At 37.0% G+C, this 21,354-nt stretch overlaps 1 protein-coding gene across 2 annotated transcripts in view; it reads right to left on the reverse strand.

Annotated features, from left to right (window-relative positions):
- LOC120080791 (ARM repeat superfamily protein) overlaps nt 1-21,354 on the reverse strand; it is a 105,236-nt gene that overhangs the window by 56,416 nt on the left and 27,466 nt on the right. For both annotated transcript variants that reach the window (XM_039035423.2, XM_039035431.2), the window contains exons 12-15: nt 10,575-10,709; nt 9,947-10,027; nt 3,335-3,448; nt 3,118-3,197 (exon numbers count right to left, since the gene is read on the reverse strand). In XM_039035423.2, the coding sequence (XP_038891351.1) occupies nt 3,118-3,197; nt 3,335-3,448; nt 9,947-10,027; nt 10,575-10,709 (410 nt within the window). The remainder of the gene's footprint in view (nt 1-3,117; nt 3,198-3,334; nt 3,449-9,946; nt 10,028-10,574; nt 10,710-21,354) is intronic.

The raw sequence follows: 21,354 nt of genomic DNA on the forward strand, positions 1-21,354 counted from the left end.
TTCATTCCTTTTTTTAAAAAAGGAAACCATACTTTTTATTAATGCATAAAAAGAAAGTACAAGAGATGTGTACTTAAAGGGAACGATACAAGACACGGAATCAGGAGACGCACCCGGGCATCTCAACTAGGTTGACATCCTCTTAAGGTCCTCATCACATCCATATAACTCAAACAAAACGGAAAAGAGAGAACTTACAAGAGGATTGAATACAAAGAAAAACCGTCCTCTTTTGAGAAACATAATACAGAACAAAAGGAAAAACAAGAAAATAAGTCTAAACTACTTAAGTCTTCAAGGTTGGAGAGTAGTGGCCCTTCTCTTTAAAACATAATCAATCCGGGAGGATGAATGCTTACCAGTTTAAACATAAGTCTTGAAGGGAGTACGCTGCAAAATGCTTAGAAAGAGAACACCATTGAGAAGCATTAAGTTTAGCAGCCTCGTATCGGGAGAACCAAGTGTGATCTCTATCTTAAAAGATTCTTTGATTTCTTTCGAACCAAATTTCAACTAATAGTGCTTTTACTGCATTGCACCAAATCAGATTTGGGGCTTTTTTGAGGATAGGACCCGTGAGCAGCTGCTGTACATTATTTCTAAAAATATTGTCGAAAGCCCAGCTGATGTTGAAGGTTTTAAAGAGGACTAACCAACAATTTCTGGCGAAAGAGCAGTCAAAGAACAAGTGTTGTAACTCTTCTCCTGCTGATTTACATAAAACACACTGATTAGGAGAAAGAAAATGGGAGGACAGCTTGTGTTGTAAAACTGAGGTGCTGTTTAGGGCTCCAAAAAGCATGACCCAAACCGTAATATTCACTCTTCGAGGGCTATTGGTCTTCCATAGGGCTTTTATTAGGTGAATGTCAAGAGGTGAGGCCAAAGCAAGATGGTTAGACAAAGATTTTACCATGAATGAACCACTTGCTTCTAAAGACCAAGTTCGAGAGTCAGGTCTGTTTGAAGGCTTTATGTTGGAAATCAAGAAGAGAAAATTCTGAAAATCTGGTATTTCTTCTTCTTTTAAGAGCCTTCTAAAGGGTAGAGACCATGAAAGGTTTTGAGAATCCCAATGATCCAAAATAGATCCATTTTGGTTGGAAGCAAATCTGAATAAAGAGGGAAAACTAAATTTGAGGGGAGTGTTACCAGTCCAAGTGTCATGCCAGAAAGCTATTCTGCTTCCATTTCCCAGTTTGAAGACAGCCAAAGCTTTTACTTTCAACCAAATTTTTGAGATGTTGATCCAAGGGCTATGAAGACTGCAAATTGTCTTTCCAGAAGTGTGCCATTCACCAAAATTTCTGCCATGGATACTCTTTATAACTTGTGTCCACAGAGAGGATTTCTCTTGGATAAATCGCCACCCCCATTTGGCTAGAAGTGCCAAATTTCTTCTTTTTAAGCCTCCTAGAGCCAGACCACCATCCTCTATTTTTTTTGAGACAACCTCCCATTTTACCAAATGATTTAGCTTCCCTCCTTTATGACCTTCCCAAAATAAATTTCTCATAATTCTTTCTATAGAGGAAATAACCTTTTCTGGCATGAAGGAAGACATATAATAGGTTGGTAAATATGAAAGAACTGAATTGCATAAAGTTGCCCAACCACCTCTTGAGAGGTTATATCTTCTCCATTTGTCAAGTTTACTCTCTGAAGTTTATCAATCAGCGGCTGTCAAAAGTCTACTCTTTTTGGATATCTGCCCGATGGAAGACCTAGATACAAATAAGGCAGCTGCAAAGATTTACAACCTAACCTTGAGGCCACGGCTTCTTGCTTGGAGTCTTCAATATTGATTCCACAAATGGCTGATTTTTCCCAATTTATTTTCTAATCGGAGCACCATTCAAATAATGCAAGAGTTTTTCAGAGAATCTCTAACATTCCATCATCATTTCTACAAAATAAGAGGGTGTCATCTGCAAATTGGAGAATTGATATATGGATATTATCCTTTCCTACCACAAAACCTTCAAACAAGCCTTTTTCATGAATTCTGTTAACCAAGGCTGAAAGAACTTCACTGACTAAAAGAAAAAGAAAAGGAGAGAGTGGGACTCCTTGTCTAATTCCTCTTGTGGCCATAATTCTTCCTCTAGGCCTTCAATTGATGAATATGGAGAATTTAGGATTGGATATACAGCTCATAATCCATGAGATCCATTTTGGATGGAAGTCTTTTTCATGGAGAATTTTTTCAAGGAACTCCCAATCAACTCTATCAAAGGCTTTTTCCAAATCAAGTTTTAGTATCTATCCTTGTTTCTTTTTGACTCTATACTCCTCTACAGCCTCATTTGCTATAAGAATCAGGTCAAGAATTTGCCTTCCTTCTATGAAGGAACTTTGTGTTGAATTTATTAGTCTTGGCAAGCACCTTAGCTATTATCTTATAAACAATAGTAGATAGGCTTATAGGTCGAAAATCTTTAATCAAGACTGCTTCCTCCTTCTTTTGAATTAAGCAAATAAAATTCTCCTTGATACATGAGTTGAGCTTACCGTTGTGATAGAATTCCTCGAAGACATCTTTAAATCCATCCTTCAACAAGTTTGGAATTTTCATTCTAAGAGCCAATTGTTCAATCTTGGGTTGTATCTGGTTTTGCATTTGTGTTAATTTTCTGAACAATTCCAGCTTTGGGTTTTCTTTTGGTTGTATTTGATTTATCTTGCTTATTTCATTTTATTGTACTCCGAGCATTAGCCTCTTTTTATTTCTTCAATGAAAAGTTTTATCTCCATTTCAAATAAAAAAATCAAGGGAGTTGAGGAGCTTAGTGCGAAGTAGAATATTAGAAGAATATTAGAGGTGAGATGATAATTAGTTATAAATATAACTTCCTAAGAAAAAAACAGGTTATAAATAGAGGGAGTTAAGGAGCTTAGGGTGATTAGTATTCATGTCAATCTTTGTTATTTCTTGGTTAAAATTTTGAGTTGATTGATTTTAACAAGAACCACTTGACCCTTAACTCTTGAGAAAGTGATTATAAATTTAAAAGTTGAGCACATGCAATAACATGGACAATCAACAAGAAATGAACCCTACAAATTGAGAAAAATAAAAAAAATTTTAAAAAAAAAAACATAAAGAAGAGTTCTTACAGTAAGGGTCTGGCATCGGTGTGAAAGGCAGATATTGACCTAAAGTAAGATCCAACAACTTCTGCCAAGGATCTGTAAACCTGGAGTGGCATTTTTAAACAATACAAGGGTTAGATAAATGACAGTATGTTGACCTTCTGGTTTATTGAAGACATAAAGCTTCCCATTAAGGTCTAGATAAACTAAGCTATGAGAAGGGTAAGGTTGACCAACATACAAGGCACATCACGCCTTTGATCTCATTTGAAGGTCTAGCTGACAGCATGGTCACCAGTTGCGTGATAACAGAGAAATCAAAGCTTTGACCCTCCTGTAGGACTACCTCAGCAACCTGGAACGTATATATATTACTTAATCATTCAAACAGGAAAAAAGCTTCACACGGTTATTTCTATTTTCCACTAACATATTGTCCATCGCTGCAAAATTGCTCTGGCCACCGGTGATTACTCTCATCCTCAGTTAATAGATAAAGTATTCTAAGAGTAGAAATGGGCAGAGTATCATAGGGATAGCTTAGCAATGGACCTACCTAAGTTAAAGTCAAAAACATACAGTGTCGACCTATTTCAAGGGGAAAAAGATTATGGCCACAAAGGTCACCGACAAAAATCATAGAGTTTTTCAAAATAGTATACCATGTTGAAGAAATTGGCTATGCTTAGTTTACTAAGTTATGACCCACTAGGAGACGTGAAGAAGACCTAATCATACAAGAAACAGATATATTAGAAAGAAAGGTGGTACAGACACATTCTACTTGATCCATCAAATATATTAACTCAATAACCAAAAAAAGAAAAAGAACTAGTGTGGTTTTTGTGAAACAGGGGAAAAGAAATTCAGGCAAAGCTCAAAAAGGAAAGAACTAGTGCAGATGAAACACAAGAAACGATTGTGATGGACCAGAACTTTACAACCCCCATGTATGGAATTGCTGTTAATGCCCTTGCCAAGAGAGGTATGTTTCGTAAGCCAGCTTGTAAGTACTGTTCTGAATTGTTCCGAAGCAAAAATCCAAGTTAAAAAGAATGGAATCACGGGCAACATCTATTTGAATTTTGGTGACATTGAATCATTTGAAGCTCCTAGCATTGTTAACAAAGATTTATTCACTAAAGATTTTTCTAATCCTATTGATCTAGTTTGTTTGAAGCAGGCTGCAAAAGATTGAGGTTGATTTTAACTTTCCAAATACCGAATGGGACCTCCTTAACCAGAACAAGCCGAATTTTTCAAGAAATCCTTTCAAAGCTATTAAAAACCAGTCCATCCAATCCTTGAAACCTTCATCGGAAGCCGGCAATGTTCATGGGAAAATCCAGAGAACGATGTAGATATTTCAAAAGGTGACAAAGCCAAAAACAAGCGTTTTGCAGATGTGAATGTGTCTAAGTTAATCGCAATTAAAGAAGCTGAAAAGACTGATTTAGGCGTGCAAAAAGAAGCTGAAGGGTCGGATTCAAAGGTGAGAGAGAAAACTGACAGCTGTCTCTTCAATGGGCCCAGCAATTCACCCACAACTGTTTCCCATTGCAATGGCATTAAGAATGACAGTTGGTTGAAGTCCCCTGCTATTCCTCAGAATAAAGACCAATGATTTGTAGGTCCCACAATTCCAATTGATTCAGCTACTCCTGGTTTCTGGTATTCCAATGGTGAAACTGTTGAGTTTTTCGAAGCAACACTCAATTTTTCTATTCAAATCTCACAATCCAAATGGCCAAACCTCCTTACTCATAAAAATACAGTGCATAATCTCCAACATTCTTCCTCGAGCAACAAATCAGACAAAAGCTTCCCAGCTAAGAAGTCTATTGCGGGAATTCTAAAGAAACGTCCTCATTTGTTTAGGCCATTCCCAAAGCATTATGTGAAAGGAAGAACTTCTTTCCTCAATTCATGGTCAGCCTTCGTGAACTCTGACTTGCTTGAAGAGTGTTGTTCGAGTCTAATTTCCAGATTATTCAACCAACAGGTCAGTAAAGTCCCCTCCTTCATCTTTAAATGACCAGCAATCAGTGTTCAAAATCCCAGGCTCAAACATTCATTTTTTGCGAGGTACCCCATGCTCTTCTCCAATCATCTCAAGTTCTAAGTCACAAGAATCAGATGGTGAATAAATTGTTAGTGCAAGTAGTGAAGAATTAGATTATTATGAAAAAGAGGAGCACCAAGTTGAGCTAGAAGAAGTTGAATCATCCAATACAGATTTCTCAGCATTTTATTTCAGCCTGATGACAGCACAGTATGTGGAAAGTTAGAAGCATTGTACTTCTCTCCCAATCAAAAAAAGGAAATTTCCCAGCACTTGAGATCTATAGTTGAAGCTTGCAAGATTGCTCTGGCTTGAAGGTAGAAGGCAGTGCGTAAGTCAAGAAGTTTGCCCACAATGAAGAATATTACATGGAATACTAGAGGGCTTGGAGATCAATCAAAAAAATTGGCCCTTAAAACGTTTTCTCAAGAATAAAAATCCGGACTTAGTGTTAATACAAGAAACTAAGAGAGATTCTTTTGATATTCATCTTATCAAAGCACTATGGAGTTCGAAAGATGTTGGCTGGGTATGCGTTGAAGCCTATGGTAAATCAGGAGGAATGATAACTATGCGGAATGAAAGAAAAATATCAGTTACAGAAGTTCTAAAAGGTGGTTACTCATTATCTTTCAAATGTATAACTATTTGCAGGAAGGTGTCTTGGGTGACAAATGTATATGGTCCCATAGATTACAAAGAAAGAAGATTTATTTGGCTCGAGCTTTCCCCCCTTTCAGTTTATTGCTTAGAAGCTTGGTGCTTGGGTGGTGATTTTTAATATAACCAGAAAAATTCAAGAACGTTTCCCAGTGGGAGGGATGACAAGAGGGATGGGGAAGTTTAATAAGTTCATTGCGGAAGCTAATTTATTGGAAATACCATTATCCAATGGAAAATTTACTTGGTCAAGAGAAGGAAGGGTGGTTTCACGATCATTGCTTGACAGATTCCTTGTATCTAGTGAATGGGATGAGGCATTTGAAGACACAAGAGTGGTAAGGCAAGTCTGGATCTCCTCTGACCATTTTCCCCTTTTGTTAGAAGCTAGTTCTTTTGAGTTGGGCCCATCTCCTTTTCGTTTCTGCAACAGTTGCCTGCTAAACAAGCATTGTTGCCAGATTATAGAAAGATCTTTAAACTCCGGTAATCACCAAGGCTGGTCAGGTTTTATCATATCTTCAAAACTGCGACGTCTAAAAAGGATTCTAAAAGATTGGCATGCGGATTATGAAGGAAAACAAAGAAGACAGGAAGAGAAGCTATTAGAAGAAATTGGCAAAGAAGAGAATAGGGCAGAATCTCCTGACTTATCCATGCTAGAACTGGATACGAGAGCTTCTTTAAAGGCTGATTTGTTGTCTTTATACCGAACAGAGGAAAGAAATTTAATTCAAAAGAGTAAACTTAATCGGCTTAAATTGAGAAATGAGAACTCGAGGTTCTTTCATCGCTTCTTTGCAGCAAAAAAGAGAAGAAATTTGATATCAGAATTAACAAATAATCAAGGTATCCCTACAAACTCCTTCCGTGAAATTGAAGATCTAATCATAAACTTTTACAAGTCCCTTTACAAGAAAACTCCAACTGCTGGCTCTATCCCAATCAATCTAGAATGGCAAGTAGTCTCGAAAGCTCAAAACAAATGGCTGGTTTCATGATTCACTTTGGGAGAAATCCCAAAAGCATTGAAGGTGATGGGGAAAAATAAAGCATCGGGCCCAGATGGATTTACAGTAGAATTCTTCATCAAATTTTGGGAGCAGTTTAAGGAAAATTTCACCAATCTTTTGATGAATTTATGAAAATGGGAGGCTGAATTCCTGTGTAAAGGAAAATTTTATCTGTTTGATTAAGAAGAAAGAATATGCTATCATGGTAAAAGCATTTAGGCCCATTAGTCTCACAACTTTAGTGTACAAGGTAATTGCAAAAGTACTTGTCGAGAGATCGAAAAGAATCATGCCATGCTGAATTGCTCCCACTCAAAGTGCATTCATTGAAGGCCACCAAATTCTAGATCCCATCCTTGTTGCTAATGAAGTTGTGGAGGAATACAGATCTAAAATGGATCCTCAAATTAGACTTGTGAAAGGCCTTTGACAGAGTTGATTGGGTTTTCTTGGAGAAGGTTTAAAAAGGAAAAAATTTTGATCCTCGATGGATTTCATAGATAATGGATTGTATCAAAAACCCAAAATTTTCTATCTTCATCAATGGGTGACCAAGAGGAAGAATCTTTGCTTCTAAGGGAATAAGGCAAGGTGACCCCTTTCACCTTTCATTTTTCTCCTTGAAAGTGAAGTCTTGAGCAATCTCATTTTAAGACTTCACAAGAAAGGGAAATACAAACGATTCACAGTGGGAAAAGAAAAAGTCCATGTCCCTCTTATTTGCCGATGACACGCTAATCTTTTGCAAATATGATGATGAGATATAGAGAATCTTCGAAGAACAATTGAACTTTTTCAATGGTGCTCCGGCCAAAGGGTTAATTGGGAAACAATCAGCCTTATGCAGGATTAATATAGATGAAAACAAGGTGTGTTCGGTTGCTTTCATGTTGAATTGTAAAGTGGAGAAATTACTAATGATGTATCTCGGTTTACCTTTAGGAGGATATCCCAAGAAGACATCATTTTGGCAGCCTATCATCAATAAAATCCAAGGAAAATTAGACAAATGGAAAAGTGGAAAATTAGACAAATGGAAAAGGTACTACCTTTCCCGAGGAAGCAGAATCACACTATGTAAATCAATGCTGTCTAATCTTCCCACTTACTATATGTCCACCTTTTTAATGCCAGAAAAGGTAATTTCAACTTTAGAAAGATCCATGAGAAAATTTTTCTGGGAAGGGCATAAAGGGGGCAGGTTGAATCACTTCATAAAATGGGAGAGAGTTATTAAAGATCAAAAGGATGGGGGCTGTTAAAGACTTTCAACTACCATGTGGCCTTCTCTAATGACCCTTTAACTTTGTTGGATATGCTTCTTATTGGTCATTCTTTCAAGAAGGATAAGGCGATCTTATGGGAATTCATCATCAAAGGTTTTTTATGGCTTATATGAATGCTGAGGACAGAGAAACTGAAATTACAAAATTCTTTGACCATCTATTGTACACTTCTCTGTCTTGGTGTAAATTTACCCAGTTTTTCAATCTTACGGCACTTATTGCATATATGAATAGCAACACGTAATCCCTTTGGTTTGTTGCCCTTTTGTAATTTCACAATATCAATGAAATTATGATTGAATGTTTCTCATCAAAGAATTATCAAATGTGTATGGTCCTTGCGATTTTAGAGAGGAAATAATTTGGCTAAAAGCTTGTGGACTTCATATAAGTATAGTCTCTCCTCAATTAACTCCTTCAGTGAAATGAAGTTTTTGGTTTTCTTGTGTATCTCGAGGGCTATGAATCATTTCCAAGCATGTTGCCTTGAAAAGTTCCTTCAAATTCAGAATCAGGTTTTAGTTTTATTTGGTTCGACAGAAATGCTTCCAACTTGTTTCGAGGGAAAGGCTTTACATTGATAATAGTAATAGCAAGTTCAATACTTTGGTAAATTGTGAAGGCCTCGGTATTCATGGATTTGAATTAGTATTTTGGTTTTACTAGTCATTTGGGGCGGGAGTTTTCCCGGAGGTTTTATTCAAAGAAGATTCTTTGGATGCAAATTGACATTTAGCATCTAAGGGATCAAATGAATTGTTCAAGCATCGGTCTTAGCTTGAACACTTTGAAGTTATCGGAGTAGAAGCTTCTTCTTTTGGAATTCTCTTTCCAATCAATTTGGAGAACATTCTAAGACTTGAGCTCGACCAGGAATGTATATATTTCTCCATTTTAATTATCTTTGTATTTTTCTATGTATTGCTCCAAGTATACTTGACAAGTTCTTCTTTTATTTTGTTTCCTTGTATTTTGAGTATTAGCCTTATTTATTCAATGAAAAGTCTTGTTTCCTTTCAAAACAAAATAGAAGTAGGTGGCGTTGATCTAAGAAAAACAAATTAAAGAAGGGATCGAAGTACAGTAAAACCTATTTGCAGTTCTATTGATCTTGAATGCAGGAGGTAGAAGCGTTTGGAAGATTGGGCAGTTAGCTTATTATCAAGGATGGATGGGTGACAAATGTATATGGTCCAAATAATGGTGTAGAAAGGACAATGCCGTTCAGATTTTGGCTGGGCCAGATTTGAAGCCTAAGTCTCAATTGATTTGGTCAGATATGATTAAAGCAATTCTTGCTGAAATTTAGTTTGAAAGGAATCATAGAGTTTTTCATGATAGATCCCTACCTTGGATGGATCATTTTGACATTGCTATTCCTGGTGCTCTCATTCCAAGTTTTGCTTCCAGAATTCTCCATTTGAGATTTATGCTTAAATTGGAATGCTTTTATTTTTCCAGCTTAATATTTTATGTTGTATTAATAGTACTTTATTTTTATTTATTTTTTTTTTTTTGTTTCATTGTATTTTGAGCATTGGTCTCTTTGCATTTCTTCAATAAAAAGATCCATTTCCTTTTAAAGAAAGAAAATAATAATGATAATGGTATAGAAAGGAAGTACTGGCTGAAGAAATTATTACATCTTCATGAATATTGTAGTGCTAGATGGTGGTTCTTTTTCCTTTTTTTTCTGTTTTTTCTATAAGAAACAAGCAGTTTTCATTAAGATACTGAAAGGTACCAAGGACCTGGGGGCTACATGAATGCTCCCCAGTCGGTCACATCTAATAATATAAGAAACAAAGAAAACAGCAGGTATGTTGCCTCACCACATTAAGAGCAAATAATTTGCTCTCCACTTCCTTCCAAGGAATTGGTACATTACCGTTGGTCCAACCACTGAAGAAGAGCTACAAAAAAAAAATTATAGAAAGGAAAATTAAGATTACAGATGGTTATTTAAAAAAATCAATGCAAAAGAAAATAGGGGAAACCTGACAGGCAGCAGGAATGCAATCATTTCAAAGCACCCCCCCAACAAAATTAAAATTAAACTCTTTAGCTTCCAAATGAGGGTACTGTTTCTAACAAAGAAATAATCCTATATTATTCTCAACAAATATAAAGTACACAAATTTGGATGTGATAACGGTTAGGAACAGTACACACGAAAAAGGAAAGGTTATTACAAAAGGAGCTAGGGAAAAAGAAGAAAACTTGAAAGTACAGACAAGGGTTCCAATTGTTGAATACAATAAACGATAAAGTATTGATATAAAGTTCTTCTCAATATTTATTATCAGCTCCAAGCACCAAAATCTTCAATTCAATTTTTTTGGACGGAAAATTAAGAAGTGTGAATGTACTTTCCATTAAACAGATGTGAACATAGTGCCTAAACCAAATTCACTTCATACTTGTTTACCATTGATAAAGCACGTCCACAAACGAGCGTACCTTTTCCATAAATCTGGAAGACCTTAAAATTTGACAAATATCCACCAGAAGCTCAACGATATTCATTCTAAAATGGATAAGACCATCAGGGAGGTCTATCATTCCTCTTTCCTCATTGAAAGCAGATTCAACCACCTATCAATACAAAGAAGATGATAAGTTGCCTTAATATCATACAGGAATTGTAACATGTAGAGGGTTATCGATTGAAGAGAATACTAAGTTCATAGAAAACCAAAATTTTGACCATTAAAAATAATAGAAGTTAGAAAAACAGCTGTCTAAATATCTAGTTTAGAAACAACAAAAACAAGCATGGTTTTAGTTACATATTCAAAAAGAAAAATGTAAAAAATAAATAGATCTATTTCTTATTTACTTGCTACAACTTTTGGGACCTAACAAACAATGCCTAAGTTTACAACATAGAAACCCACAAAAGAGAGATATGGAATCCACTACAAGGATGTAAGGTAAGGCAGCCTTCAGAAGTTGGTTACACACTTGCATCCCTCAATTTGCCCTCTTTGTATGGCAAATAATGAAACCCAGCAGCATCTATTATTCGACTGCACCTACACTTTTAATTGCTGGCAGAATCTCTTTAATATTTTTGGCATCTGCTGGGTTTTTGACAGGTCTCCCCGGGAGAATACACTGCAGATTCTAATTGGTTCTAAGCTGAAAGCTGGGCCAAGAGTATTATGCACTAATGCAGTCAAAGCACTTTTATCGGAAGTGTGGTTCGAAAGAAACCAAAGAATATTCTACAACAAAACAACTCATTGGCAAAATCGTTTTGAAGTTGCAAAGCTTAATGCCTCCTCGTGGTGCTCCTTATTCAAATTCTTCCAAGACTATTCAGTGCAAGACATAAGTCTAAATTGGAGTTCTTTTCTCAAGCAAGAGTTTTAATTTCGTTTGTTTCTTTTATTTGTTTCCTTTCCATAGCTTGTAAGAAAGTAGGCGCTGTTTTTCCTTAACCCAATTAGGGTTGCTCTTGGATTTATTGCTGTATTTCTTTCCTTTTGTATCGACAAAGTTTGTATGGAAATGATGAGGGTGCTAAGGGGGTGTCAACCTAGTTGAGATGTCTTGGTGCATCCCCTGATCCAAAAACCTTTTTGCTCATTGTATATTTCTCTAATACCTTGAGCATTAGTCTCAGATTAATAAAGAGACCTGTTTCCCTTTAAAAAAAAAAACACTTGCATCAAATTGAAATAGTAAGTTCCTAGGAGCTTTCAGAATGAACCACACCAAAGAAAGATATGGAGGCCTTTACAACGTGTTTGACTCCTTTATAAGACTACCCTCCTTAACCTTCCCTAACAGGTCCTTGGGACAAAGTACCCTCTAACTTTTCTCTTGAAATATTAGGAATGACATTTATTCAAGTTATGTGGAGGTTGTTGGTTTGGTCAAGTCCCCACAATTTCACTAGAGGCGCCTCTCTGAATTTATAATTTGATATTTTCTCTCTAACTTTTCTTTTGAGATCAATTTTTGAGAATGTTTTGGCTCCCCCAAATTGATCTAACAAATTCGAAATCCAAGGGATTGAAAATCTATACTTGATGGTGATTTTGTTAATGGTTCTACTGTCCACACACATGCACCAAGTTCTATCTTTTTCGGGAGTTTTTTTTTAAACGGAAACGAGCCTCTTTATTATAATAAGATAAAAAGAAACTAATGCTCAAAGTACAATAGAGTAATACAAAGAGCATGAAGAAAAACTCTTTTTTGGGAGTTGGTAGGGCTGGAACTGCACAAGAGCTCAAGCTAGGGCTTATGTGACCTTTGTCAAGTAAGTCTTGGATTTGTTCTTGAAGGATTGTGTACTCTTTCGGACTCATTCTATAGTGAAGGTAAATTGGGAAGGATAGATCCTGGTATTAAGTCGATATGGTGCTGAATGTCTTGGATTGGTGGTAATTCAATGGGAGTTTTTTTTTTTTTTTTTAAACAAGAAACAAGTCTTTTCATTAAGATAATGAAATAGACTAATGCTCAAAGTACAAGAAGGATACAAAATAATAATATCCTAAGGATCAGTAGGTACATTCGAACATCAGATTGACACCTCCTTAGCACCCTCATCATATCCATACAAGCACTACACAAGCTTCAATTGAAAACCAAGGGCTAGAACTCCGCCCAAACAAAATAAGAACAAGTACATACGGTCACAACATAAAACCAAAACAAAGCAAACTTGGTACAAAATTCTTTACTGCAACCATGACCAAACTGATGTAAACAATTACAAAAGAAATTCAATACAGAATAACTAAAACAGTGTAGATCCAAGAGGCAAACAGCTAGCAATCTGGAAAAATGAAAGCCCGCCAATTTAAGCATAAGTCTTGAATAGAGTAGTCCTCAAAATCCTTGGATAATGTGGAAGCATTTTGACACACAGTTTCAAAGCGATCCAACCAGCCAGTTTGATTGTCATGGAACACCCTTTGGTTTCTTTCAAACCATAATTCAGCAAATAAGGCCTTAGCCATATTGACCCAAATAATCTTTAGAAGGAATTCATCAAATAATCTTTGCATATCCCCTATCAAAATTTGCACTAGTTTCACACCTTTCCTGAGCATTAACTATGAGGGCCCATACTTCTGTCACATCCTTTGAAACAAAGCCGTTTTGATTTATTACTGAAAAAAGTTGTTTTTGTCCCTGCCATCATCTTTTTCCCCCTTTTAAAATAGTCACCACCGTAGAAGGGAGTAAAACTTCTTTCCTTTCCATCCAAGTGAATTCATAGGTGTTGTCTCTTCCTTTGTGGATTGTTTGCAAATTGTACTGCCATGGACGACCTAGCAAAATATGACAAACATCCATGTCAAGCACATTGCAAACTACCCAAACTTTATAATGATTACCTATAGAAAGAGGGATTGTGCACATAAAACTTAAATGTGTGTCACCTCCCTTCTTAATCCACCCAACTTTGTAGGGGTTAGGATGTGGATCTACCTTTAGATTTAGGGCAGAAACCAGCTTTTGAGAGACAATGTTCACTACTACCACTGTCAATAATCACATTGCAAACTTTGCCATTGACTGTGCATCTTGTCTGGAAAAGAGAGTGTCTTTTAGGATGAATTTCAAATTTTGGAGCGAGCAAAATTCTTTGAAGGATACAGGAAAATTGATCTCCATCATCAGCTACTACAAAATCAACTTCAGCATCACTGTTTTCTCCACTATCATTCAAATCTTGATCTTCTTCTTCAACCAAGGCCACTGCTCACCTTTGAGGACAATCGTTTGACAAATGTCCTTGTCATCCACAACAGAAACATTTCCCTAGGTTAGGACTTGCGTAACTGTCTTGGTTCCCAGTTCTTGAATCTTGATACCCTGGTTTTGCTTACTTGTTCCTTCATCTCTGAGATTTGGATTTGACGTGTTGTCAAATTGTGCCTGCTGACCATTTTCTGTTCCTTCCTTTGATAGTTGTTAAATGGCTCATCTCACATAAGTCTTTTGCTTGCTGCCCTCTGCTTCTTCTCGTCCAATTCTTATTCTGCTTGTGTTGTCATTGTAATAGTTTCGGCAAGGAGACTAATTGGTTGTATATCCATTTGAGTTTGAATATCATCTCTTATCCCATCCATGAATCGTGCATTTTGGTCATTCTCATTTTCAGCCAAGTTGATTCATGCGTTGAGTCCATTTGTTTTTTTTTTAAAAAAAAAAAAAAAGGAAACAGGGCTTTTCATTGATGAAATAAAAAGAGTCTAATGCTCTAAATACAAAGAAACATAAAAAGAAAAATAACGAATATAACCAAGTTAACTGGACAAAGCCAGAAAAAAGGAGCAAATACAATCAAATACATCCCATATCGAAACAAATTGTCTCTTGAACAAAAACCACTAAATCTTTTTTTTTATGAGAAACATTTCCATGGACCATGATTAATGAAATAGGAGAAACCCCAAAAGCCAAAAGGCAATTACAAGATACATGTCCAATTAGAGACTAGGTAAATGATTAAAAGGGTGCTTATCTTTGCACCAATCAAAAGCGGTAGACTAAACCGTATCCAAAAAACTATCAAAAGATGAGAAAGAATCCTTGAACAGACAGACAACCATTGCACTCACACCAGAGGGTCAAAAAAAGGCATGGGTAATTGTCATCCAATTCAATCATTTAGTACCACCAAAAGGATGTCCCACTAGGAAGGATGCCAAAATATCAAAGATATTGTTAGATCAGGTCATAGACCAACCAAAAACATCCAAACCAATGTGCCAAAAACGAGAAGCAAAAGGGCAATGCACAAACAGGTGAGCACGGGATTCCCCATCACACCGACACATGATACACCAGGAAGGCAAAAGGGCCATATATGGCATACGATGCTGTAAACGATCCACAGTATTGATAGCGCCAAGACTAAGCTCCCAAAGGAAGAGCTTAAATCTTCTTAGGATAAAAATCATTCCAAGACTGAGTAAAGGTCCTGGACATGAGGTTCAGCCACTCCGACCAAATCATCTAATAGAGATTTGACAGAGAAGAACGAAGAAGAGTCCAAAGACCAGGACCATGAATCAGGAATAGGACGCAACCTGATTGATGAGAAAATATGAGACAAAGAAACCCACTCATCAGTCTCCATATCATTAAGATTACGGTGAAGATCTAAGTTCCAAGCTTCAGATTCAGCGACCACGCATTAGCCACCTTAATATCAGGTTGAAGCACAAGACGAAATAATCGAGGAAAAACATTACAAAGAATACCATAATCCAGCCAGGGATCTTTCCATAAGGAGATAGAAGTACCATCACCAAGACAATTCCAAGTACAAGAGTCAATTAATCCAAGAGTTTGTGAAATAAACTTTCATGGAGAACGTCTGGATCCACCTTGAACAGCAGAAGGCTAGATACAAGAGGGGGAGTAATACGTAGCCATAATAAAATCCCGCCACAAAGCATTAGGCTCATGATGAAAATGCCAAATCAACTTTGTTAACAAAGCAGAATTACAACCAAAAATTTCCAGCACCCAAACCACCCATCAATCTAGGCCTCTGAACAATCTCCCATTTGACACTATGCATTCCACCACCTCCCCAAGATCCTTCCCACAGAAAAATTGAACCAGAATATTGATGACATCATGCAAGGCATGAAAGAGAGATAGGTAATAAGTAGGAATATCGAATAGCGTAGCCTGGATAAGAGTAAGGCGGCCTCCCTTAGAGATGTAAGCATATTTCCAACAGTGCAATTTGTGTTGAATCCATTCAACAACCAGTTGCCAAAAGTGAATAGAATGCAAGTTCCACCCCGAAGGCAAACCAAGATACGTAGAAGGCCAAATACCAAGCTTACGGCCAAAAGTAGTCAACAACCATGTCAAATCAGTATCATTGATATGTATCCCCAGAATTTTACTCTTTGAAAAATTAATAGTCAGACCGGAAGCCTTTTAAAAAATCTGAACCACATCAAAGAGATGTTGTAAAACAACATGATCACCAATAGAAAAAAACAACGTATCATCAGCAAATTGCAAGTGATTCAAAATAAGAGATGATCTACCAATAGAGCGAGTAGCAAGGAGGCCCAACAAAGAGCTATGATTCATAAGGCAACTCAAACAATCAACAACAAGAATAAATAAGAATGGTTAAAGCGGATCCCCCTGTCGAATTCCAAGGGATGGGATGATCTTGCCCCTAGACCGTGATGATAATTGAAAATTTTGCACTAGAAATACAACCCTATATCCAAGACCGCCAAATAGGACCAAAACCTTTAATCTGTAAAATAGCATCCAGAAAATACCAGTCAACAGTGTCAAAAGCCTTTGCAAGATCCAGTTTAAGAACCACCCCAACTTTATCATGAAACCAGTCATCAACCAACTCATTCGCCAAAAGAGATGCATCCGTAATTTGTCTGTTAGCCACAAAAGCTAATTGATTAGCAGCAATGGACGACGGGAGGACAATCTTCAAACGGTTTGATAAAACTCTGGCTAAGATCTTATATATGTATGGAATAAGACTAATAGGTCGATAATCAAATTTTTTTTTTTTTTTTTTTTGAAAAGGAAACGGACCTCTTTATTAGAAAAGTAAAATGAGACTAATTCTCAAAGTACACGAGAATGATACAAAGAGCAAGAAATCATAAAGGATCAAGAGGCGCATCCGAACATCTCAACTACGTTGACACCCCCTTAGCGCCCCCATCATGTCCATACAAAACTAACAAGACCATAAAGATAAAAGACAAAGTATAATAGAGGTTCCAAAACAAAAGCCTAACTGAAATTCAATACAAAAGAAGAAAAGAAACAGAGTATGAGACAGAGCTACTAATGAGTTGGGAAGATGAAGGCCTATATGGAGAAGGCTTCGAAAGAATTGCATAAGGTGCACCATGCTGAAGCATTTCTTCGCGCTGAATCATACCAATCGACCCAACCTGCTTCTTTATCATGGAAGATTCTTTGATTTCTTTCAAACCACAATTCTACAAGTAGAGCCTTAACCATCATGTCCATACAAAACTAACAAGACCATAAAGATAAAAGACAAAGTATAATAGAGGTTCCAAAACAAAAGCCTAACTGAAATTCAATACAAAAGAAGAAAAGAAACAGAGTATGAGACAGAGCTACTAATGAGTTGGGAAGATGAAGGCCTATATGGAGAAGGCTTCGAAAGAATTGCATAAGGTGCACCATGCTGAAGCATTTCTTCGCGCTGAATCATACCAATCGACCCAACCTGCTTCTTTATCATGGAAGATTCTTTGATTTCTTTCAAACCACAATTCTACAAGTAGAGCCTTAACCATCATGTCCATACAAAACTAACAAGACCATAAAGATAAAAGACAAAGTATAATAGAGGTTCCAAAACAAAAGCCTAACTGAAATTCAATACAAAAGAAGAAAAGAAACAGAGTATGAGACAGAGCTACTAATGAGTTGGGAAGATGAAGGCCTATATGGAGAAGGCTTCGAAAGAATTGCATAAGGTGCACCATGCTGAAGCATTTCTTCGCGCTGAATCATACCAATCGACCCAACCTGCTTCTTTATCATGGAAGATTCTTTGATTTCTTTCAAACCACAATTCTACAAGTAGAGCCTTAACCATCATGTCCATACAAAACTAACAAGACCATAAAGATAAAAGACAAAGTATAATAGAGGTTCCAAAACAAAAGCCTAACTGAAATTCAATACAAAAGAAGAAAAGACAGAGTATGAGACAGAGCTACTAATGAGTTGGGAAGATGAAGGCCTATATGGAGAAGGCTTCGAAAGAATTGCATAAGGTGCACCATGCTGAAGCATTTCTTCGCGCTGAATCATACCAATCGACCCAACCTGCTTCTTTATCATGGAAGATTCTTTGATTTCTTTCAAACCACAATTCTACAAGTAGAGCCTTAACCATCATGTCCATACAAAACTAACAAGACCATAAAGATAAAAGACAAAGTATAATAGAGGTTCCAAAACAAAAGCCTAACTGAAATTCAATACAAAAGAAGAAAAGAAACAGAGTATGAGACAGAGCTACTAATGAGTTGGGAAGATGAAGGCCTATATGGAGAAGGCTTCGAAAGAATTGCATAAGGTGCACCATGCTGAAGCATTTCTTCGCGCTGAATCATACCAATCGACCCAACCTGCTTCTTTATCATGGAAGATTCTTTGATTTCTTTCAAACCACAATTCTACAAGTAGAGCCTTAACCATATTAAACCAAATTAGCCTCTGGCGCTTCTTAAGAGAAGGGGCCATTAAAAGTTGTTGGACATGACTTCTAAACTATCTCCGAAACCCCAAACAAAATTAAAAACAGAGAAAAGTTTCCACCAACTTACTGAATATGAGCAATTGAAAAAAAGGTGTTGCAAGTCCTCACCATCCTTTTTACACAAAGGGCAAATAGAAGGCATCAAACAAACCGAGGGGAATTTTCTTTGCATGACTGAGGAGCAATTTAGAAGACCAATCAGTATTGTCCAAATCTGAATATTAACTCTCCTCGGACTTTTAGTCTTCCATAAAGCCTTGAAAAGTTGTTTATCCAAAGGGGACAAAGGGGAGAGATGAGTGGTGAGAGATTTAATTGAGAAATTACCTTAAGCATCTAAGGATCATGATCTTGAATCAGGGCTTTCCAAAACTTTCTTGCCTGAAATTAGCGATAACAAATCCTGAAACTCTATTATTTCATCATCTTTAAGCAACCGACAAAATACAATGGACCAAGAAGCCAACAAATGATCTCAATGAAAGGCTATGGAACCCTTTTGCAACAGAGCAATCCTATACAGACTTGGATATAGAATAGACAGAGGGATTGGATCAACCCAGGAATCTGTCCAAAAGCAATTCTAGTACCATTCCCGAGATTGAAAAAAGCCAAAGCCTCCACTTTTAGCCAGAATCTCGAGATGTTAGTCCAAAGGCTTCTCAAGCTATTCCCAAACTTCCCAGATGTGTGCCAATTGAAAAGGCCTTTTCCATGGATGCTACTGACCACCTGTCTCCATAAAGAATTTTCCTCCTCCATAAATCGCCAACCCCATTTAGCTAGTAGAGCCAAATTTTTATTTTTAAGACCCCCCCAAACCAAGGCCTCCATCACATAAGGAACATGTGACAATGCCCCATTTCACCAAATGGTTTGTTTTGCTTCCTTTATGTCCTTCCCAAAAGAATTTTCGCATAATTCTTTCTAGTGTAAATATCACCTTTTCTGGCCTTGCAAATAAGGACATATAATAAGTTGGAAGATCGGAGAGAACTAAGTTGCATAAAGTAGCCCTTCCTCCTCTGGACTGGTTAAATCTTTTCCATTTATCCAGTTTTTTGTGAACCTTATCTATCACTGACTGCCAAAATGAAGCTTGCTTTGGGTACCCCCCTAAGTGGCAAACCAAGATAAAGAAATGGCAGCATTTCAGCCTTACAATTTAGCAAACCAGCCATTTGCAACAGTACACTTTCATCCATGTTGATTCCACTTAAGGCTGATTTTTCCCAATTCACCTTCTGCCCTGAGTACCATTCAAAAAGATCAATGGCTTCTTTCAGTTTCAATAACATTCCGTTATCATATTTGCAAAAAATAAGAGTGTCATCTGCAAATTGGAGTAATGGAACATGAATCTTTTCCTTTCCTACCACAAAACCTTCAAATAGGCCATTTCCATAAAGCTTGTCAAGAAGGCGCCCAACACTGACTAGGAGGAAAAGGAATGGTGACAATGGATCACCTTGTCTAATCCCCCTAGATGCAAGAATACGTCCTTGTGGTCTTCCGTTAATGATATTAGAGAATTTGGGATTTTTTATGCATCCCAAAATCTAAGAGATCCAACGTGAGTCAAATTTTTGTGAAACCATTGCTTTCTCTAGAAAGTCCCAATCCACGCGATCAAAAACTTTTTCCATATCGAGTTTAAGAATCCACCCCTCTTTCTTTTTTACTCGGTAATCTTCCACCACTTCATTAGCAATTAGCACTAGGTCTAGTATTTGTCTACCCTCAATAAAAGCAATATGGGATGGGCCAATTATGGTATGCATGACTTTCTTCAATCTTTCTACAAGAACTTTCGCAACTACCTTATAGGTTAAGGTAGTGAGGCTGATTGGTCTGAAATTCTTTACAAAAGCCGCATCATCTTTCTTTTGAATTAAGCATATGAAGTTTTCTTTGATATATGCATTTAATCTTCCATTTTCATGAAAATCTTCGAATAACTCTTCAAAATTTTCTTTGGCCAAATACCAGAGACTAGAGAGAAACTCCATTGTAAAACCATTCAGTCCTAGGTCTTTATTCTTGCCAAGTGATTTTAAGGCCAAATATATTTCAGTTTCTGAAAAATGAGCAATTAGCGAAGCATTCTACGATGGGGTAACATGAGAAAGCCCCAAGGCCTAAGGCTTTGAGCCTTGGGATTTCACGAAAGACGTGCGCCTTATTTTGTGAGCCTCACCTTGAAAAAGGCAAGGTGTCAGACCTGCGCCTTGAGCCTAGGCACGCACCCGAGGGGACCTTTTTAAACATTGCCTCTGAAAAAAAAAAAAATCTTCTTCCCCACTTGATGCCTCTAAGTCTTGGTCTTTTTGGAAAAAAAAAAAAAAAAGCTTGGTTTTCTTGGTGGGTTAGCTACCATCCATATACGAGGGAGACCAGTTACTACATAAATCCTTACATTGTTTGGTGATTTTCTTGCCCTAAGACTTTGTTTCTTGCCACCTCTCTCACATTTTCATCTTGTTGAGTTTGAGCAATTGTTATTTGCAATTGTGTGTCATTGCTCCCAGTAGTCTTTGTATATCATCAATGCTTTCACTCATCTGACCCAACCTTCCTTCAACTGTCAGCAAGCGATTCGTTGTTTCTTCATGGGAGAGCTTTTGGTTGAATAGGTATGGGGTTCTTTGTCCCTTCCCTGGCTAGTATTGACTGCGACTTTACCAGCCATTAGGTCCAAGGAATCTTGGATTGCTACGATACCAACTTGGTGTGTCCAAGATTGGGGACAAGATCAATTGAAAAAATATCTTAAATTCTGCCCATTAACTAAAGGAAAGGCAGTTTATGTACTGACCTTTCTAAAATAACCTAAAGCTAAAATAGACAAAGCCACAACCAGCTTGAATAAAAGACCAAAAGTTATTAAACAGTAACTAAAACATTACAGCAAAGCAAATTCTATAAAATTAATAAAACACTTAAACAAGAATACATCAAAAA

The sequence above is a fragment of the Benincasa hispida genome, chromosome 1 (genome assembly GCF_027475165.1).
Source record: "Benincasa hispida cultivar pf3 chromosome 1, pf3_genome.v1.1, whole genome shotgun sequence".
In the NCBI taxonomy this organism is placed as follows: Eukaryota; Viridiplantae; Streptophyta; class Magnoliopsida; order Cucurbitales; family Cucurbitaceae; genus Benincasa; species Benincasa hispida.